Source organism: Scyliorhinus torazame, chromosome 13 (genome assembly GCF_047496885.1).
Source record: "Scyliorhinus torazame isolate Kashiwa2021f chromosome 13, sScyTor2.1, whole genome shotgun sequence".
NCBI classification, from domain to species: domain Eukaryota; kingdom Metazoa; phylum Chordata; class Chondrichthyes; order Carcharhiniformes; family Scyliorhinidae; genus Scyliorhinus; species Scyliorhinus torazame.
This window is the reverse complement of record NC_092719.1, coordinates 40,741,055-40,747,054: the sequence shown is the minus strand read 5'-3', so window position 1 is coordinate 40,747,054 and position 6,000 is coordinate 40,741,055. Positions and strand designations below refer to the sequence as shown.

Genomic DNA, 6,000 nt, shown 5'->3' with positions numbered 1-6,000 from the left:
CCACAACCCGAAGATGTGCAGGCTCGGTGGATTGGCCACGCTAAGTTGGGAGAAATGATTTGGGTACTCTAAATTTATTTTTAATTGGGACATTAAAAAAATGTCCCAAAAGTGGGTGGCAAAGGGAATAATCGGCCTCAAATTCTCTCATGTTAAAAGGTGACACATGCGATAACTTTGGACATTTCCACAGACTTCAAAAAAGTAAGTAATTAAGTCTTGTCCATTGAAACAGATTTATTGTTAAATACTAAAGTTGAATCTTTTTTTTGTGGTTTAGTATAATTTGTAGCACAAACCAAAGCTGCTGATGAGATGTTCAGACACAGCAACACGACCTGAGATATTTTGACAATGTTTATTCACGATCTTTCATCTTAAAACAAAAGTGAATTGAAATAACAATTGTTCTTTAGGGAGTAACTCTTGCTGGACCATCTTGCACTTGTGACAGTTTCCTAAGGAAATATTCTGGCGTGGGTGGAGTTTTCGTTCCTTGAACTAATATTGGAATGGTTGTAATAAACATCATAAGGCTGAGTTTTTTGCCAGCGACGCGTACCAAAATCTAGAGTTGGATACTGACTGAGAATGTCAGCACCTCAAGCTACCGTAACACTTGATTCACTGTGGGTGACCTTATCAAGAAATACCTATTCTGTTCCGTGAGGTCAACACATGCATTTTCTTTGCCTCAAGAAAATGACAGATTTGTATAGCATCTTTCACAACCTCAGGGTGTCCCAAAGCTAATTGGCTTGACAGCCAGCATACAGCCTACATACCACTTGCATTCTATAGCACCCATCTATTGGTTTATTTATCCCTTTGTTATTCTCATCCATGTCATATGGGCCACTTTATTTACCATTGATGTTAAAGATAACAGAATAGATTGTTGTAACCTTGAGAGCAAAAAACAAAACATCGGACCTGAGACTGAAGTTTATCCCCTGTAGATATTTTAGGATTCTGTTTAAGACCACATCAAATTTACCCTTTATGGTTCAAACATTTTGATTGATGGATGATATTCTCAGTACTTGAGCAGCATAAAATATTTGTGGTGGTAAGTTTTCACATGAGACTAGAATTTCTGGCATATGGAACGGAGAGAGAGGAAGAGGTTGGGGTTTGTATGGATGGGAAATAAAGAGTGTGATCTCAGTGGGAGAGGGTTATAATTTGAGTTTTTCCACTATCTGCCCTGGTGGGATTCGGACCTATGTCCCCAGAGCAGTACCTGAGTCTCTGGATTACAAGTCCAGTGACAATACCACTACACCATTGTCTCCATAAAACCATATCTGACTCACATTGCCCAATGATTTCAGTTTTTGTTAATTCGGCAGTAATCCCAGAGAGATAAATTACTTTTAAAAAGGATGATCTTCTGCTCCCGAAGGTGCAGTTCTCAAACTTTAAGACACTGTTCTCTTTGGTTGTTTTTGGACCTAGGGTGTCCTCTGGAGGTGCAGCCCACTGCCCTGATTTTTGTTTCCTTATTGTTAATACTTAACATACGACAGTGACAAAATGTTACAATTGTGCTACCGAGCGGCTAACGTATCATTGACTTAATGCATTCCAGTGCAGTAATACAGGTGGTTAGCAGGAATAGTGATACTCTTCAATATTTTAATGTTTCTGCCTACGGTGGTATCTCTGCAATAGTTTGTAGTTTACTAAAATTCTGTCAATACTGCTGTTTCAGCAAAGTTTTAATGCTACCACCATAAGTTCAGAAGGCTGGTTATGTACTGGATGAGTATCTGCATGAAGACTGGGTAATGTATAGCACAGCTCACAAGGAAACAATTGAAAAGTTACCGTAAATAACTAGATGACATCCCTGAGGAAATTGTTGAAGTATGTTCCCACTGGTTTGCAAGATAATGGGTTGGATTTTGTGGTAGAAATCACAGTAAATCTAACAGAAATCAGTTATTCACTGTATTCATGGCATTCCCATACCAGCCTCCCCGAACAGGCGCTGGAATGTGGCGACTAGGGGCTTTTCACAGTAACTTCATTTGAAGCCTACTTGTGACAATAAGCGATTTTCATTTTCATTTAATTTCATTCATTCAAATAAGACAGCAACTTCCAGCGATTCCGCATGCAGTTAAATACATAAATCGGGAAGTTGCTGTCTGAGATGCCCTTCTCTTCCAGAAGGTGCGCGAGAGTGGGATCTCACCAAGAAACTTGGCATTGAAATACCCAGAATGGCATAATTGGTTCAGTTGTTTGGCCTGTTCGCATAGGTCCTAGATGCCCAGTGGAGGGTGCTGCACATTTTCCAATAGTTAGCTGAGAGAGAATGCCCAGTGCAACAGCCATAATCGGTCTTTGGGCAAGTACAAGTATAATGAACAACACCCAATGGATTTAAACTGTTAATTTCACAGTCATTTAAAATGCAGTTATGAAAATATTAAATGAATGTCCATTATTAGCTAGACTAACGAAAAGTGAATTAATTTACCCACATGATTGGCCAATGCTGTAGACTACTAGCACATGAAACTTTTAAGAGGTCAGTTTGTCAACTATCCTAAGCAAGGATTTGAAAAATGCAGCCTTTGATAATGACTTAGAATTAGTGTTCCAGCAGAGTTATAATGGAATTGAGAATAAATTACTCCATTTTCAATACCCTTGCCGCTTGTCATAATTCTAACACTCAACCAATGTTAACAGCACGTCTATATTTTGCTTACAGCACTTAAGAGAATGTTGATTAAAGACATAATACACCATATAAAAGAGAGTATGCAAGAAACTGAAGACCATGCAGGTAGGACAGACTTTGCATTCAAAACAACAACTTGAATTTGTATAGCACCATGACAAGGTCGGCACAAGGATAAGGTTGCTTTTGCTGCTTCCCCTTCCAAATTATCATCGGAAGGACCGTTCAGGTGAAAGGCACAAAGTGTTGCAGAATTTTAAAAAAATATCACAACACTGAAGTGCTTCCCAGGAAATGCAGGTGCAGAGTTTCAGTTCAACCTTCGAAGAGAGAAAGTTACACTATGGTTGAACTGCGGGTTATGGACATAAAATTAAAGTATTGTACATTTTTTTTTCAAAACATTGAAATGAGAAATAACAATTAATGTTTTCAGAGCTGCTTATTCCACGAATATATACTACTTCTGTCTTGGCCCATAGCTAAGGTTCCAGTGTTACACTGCAGTTTCTTTAGATTCCGGTACTCCACCTGATGGTTTAAAGTTAATCACTTCTTTATATGTATGACCTAGGGAGAAAAGAAATGAATTTATTTCCTTGCAATATTCCATCTTTTACACGTTGCACAAATTTCAGTTCCCTTTGTCTCTGGTGCCTTTTTCAAGATTTACCTATAAAGAACTCAGTCAGGCTCTCTCTCTCTCTAAAGGATGCACTGTACTCCTAAAAAAGATTCCCTCATTTATAATGTCATTGGAAGTCTTTTGGTGATAACAAGAGGCAGGATGTACATGAAGGAGAGTGGGGGCCAAAGGTAGACCACTAGCTGAATCTCTGGGCCAACTGTAAAATTCCAACTGCTATTTGAACTGAAACTGGCTGCATTTAGCTGGAAAATGCTGGAAGGTTGGTGCAGACACGATGGACCGAATGGCCTCCTTTTGCACTGTGGAGATTCTATGACAGTGATACAGAATCCAACATTTTCTAATTTTTCAATGTAATGTCAAACAATCCTGAGCTCCCTAGATTAGATACATATTAAAGCTGTAACACAGTCTTAGTTCTAAACTTACTGTTTGACTTAGCTCAGATACAAGTAGATTCACCAGTTGAGGTTTTCCATATCCTACACCAGGTACCCTGTGCACCCTGAGGATGATACATTTACATCCAATTGTGTGCAGTTTGTATTCTGGGCATGTGCTGAGTAATAATTGTGCTGAGAATGGCAGAAATGATGGTACTTGGGAGCCTTACATTTGGCAGACAGGAAAGAATTTAATCATTTAACTTTGAATCCAATTTGAACATGAATTAGATGGTAAATGAACAAAAACAGAAAATACTGGACAATCTCAGCAGGTCTTCCGGCATCTCTGGAGAGAGAAGGGAGCTAACGTTTTGAGTCTGGGTGACTCTTTGTCATCCAGTCATTCAACAAGTCGTGCAGACTCAAAACGTTAGCCCCCTTCTCTCTCCACAGATGCTGTCAGACCTGCTGAGATTGTCCAGTATTTTCTGCTTTTGTTTCTGATTCCAGCATCCGCAGTAAGTTGCTTTATGTTATAGTAAATGAACCCTTGTTCAGTGGAACAATAACTACAGGGACTGGCGATAGCAGTTCCAGCCAACAACTCGCAAGAACTGGCGTGCCAATTTCCAGTGTTCTCATGCTTCTTTTTCAACTGAAAGTCCCTCTTAACTGTTCTCTGTTTTCTTTTAAAACCCCATCTTCCATTCTCTATGAAAACTCTGTTCTCTGTTGACTTGGAGTAGCTGCACTCCCATTTGCGATTTCTTGAACTCCAATGTTGTGAGGCAGAGTGACAACAGGATGGTGAATAGCACGAGTAAAAATGTGAAGGAAAGTGAGAGGGGCAAACAGAATGGAGGGAAAATGTATGCGATAAAAGCATGTGAAGGAGTGAGAGTGAAACCATGAATGGGTACAGGAGACGGAGTAGCTGAAGTGAAGGAATGGTAAACCGAAGAGACAGATCTTTTGCAGACTTATTGCGATCAATATATTTATTTAATGGGGTGTGAAAAGTTGTGAGCTTTTGTAGTGAAACAGATTGTGAACCATTGAATTGTGTAGTTCTGTTCAAATTTATTTCAAGAGGGGCAACTGGCTGAAATAAAGCCAAGTGCCTGGTACGTGATTATATGTGAGGCACTGAGTGGGCAGAGCATGTTAATGGATGAGTCTTTGATAGCTCAGCCACCATTTTACATAGAATGTACAGCCCAAAAACAGACCTTTCGACCAACGTTGCCAGTATTTGTGCTCCATATGGGTCTTCCACGCCACTTCATCAAACCCTATTAGCATATCCTTTTACACCTTTCACTCTTTTTTGTTTATCTAGCTTCCCGTTAAATTCATCCGTTTTATTTGCTTCAAAATGAAAGTCACCATAATCCCCAAAACCATTTTCTTGTGAAAATAAAGTCCACATTCTAAAATGGATTTCTCTGAATTCCCTATTGGATTTGTCAGTTTTACTTGCTTTAAAAATGAAAGTCACCATAATCCCCCAAACCATAGACTGCTCTATCCTGAAAGCAGGCTGACTGGTGGTGATTTAATCCGAGGGTCATTACACTTTGGGCGAGGGGCAAGGTTGAGAAAGTGGAGCGTTCATGGATAACCTCAGCCGGTACGGGAATTGAATCTGTACTGTTGGCATCGCTCATCATCACAAACCAGCCACCCAGCCAACTGAGCTAACCGTCTTCAACTGCTCTTGTGAAAATAAAGTCCACATTATAAAATGGATGACAATGCTTTCTCTGCATTCCCTATTGGATTTATCAGTGACTATCCTATTCTTATGGTACCCAGTTTAAGTTGAAACACTTGCCTTATCTACATTTATCTTGTTAAGCTCTGCCATAATTTAAGACTTCTATTAGTTTGCCCCTTAACCTTCGTCTTTAAAATAGATATAGATTCTAGGTTCATCCTTACGAATCATTAAATCTGTTTTGCACCTTCTCCGTTGTCAGGGACGAGCTGGGGTCTGATTTTAACTCGCTCAAAACTCACTTATTTAGACCGGGTTCAGCTCAGAACCCGAACTGGGCATTGTATTATAAATGTGGACACACCAAGATTGTATATACATTATCATAATTTCCCTGCTTTTCAATTCTATCCCTCTAGCAATAAACACCAGTGCTTTACTTTGTGGTTGACTCTGATTGCCCTCTCAAGTGAGCCCCAGCTGCAGGGATGGGCAATAGTGTCATCACGTGTGACCCCACAAGTTGAGAACAATTTTTTTTAAAAGTATTAGA

The 6,000-nt window shown here is 39.6% G+C and overlaps 1 protein-coding gene across 1 annotated transcript in view; it reads right to left on the bottom strand.

Annotated features, from left to right (window-relative positions):
* Positions 1 to 344: 344 nt before the first annotated feature.
* LOC140387980 (mitogen-activated protein kinase 12-like) overlaps positions 345 to 6,000 on the bottom strand; it is a 97,929-nt gene continuing 92,273 nt past the window's right edge. Inside the window, exon 12 of the mRNA XM_072471407.1 lies at positions 345 to 3,265. Coding sequence (XP_072327508.1) covers positions 3,192 to 3,265 — 74 coding nt within the window. The 3' untranslated portion in view covers positions 345 to 3,191. The remainder of the gene's footprint in view (positions 3,266 to 6,000) is intronic.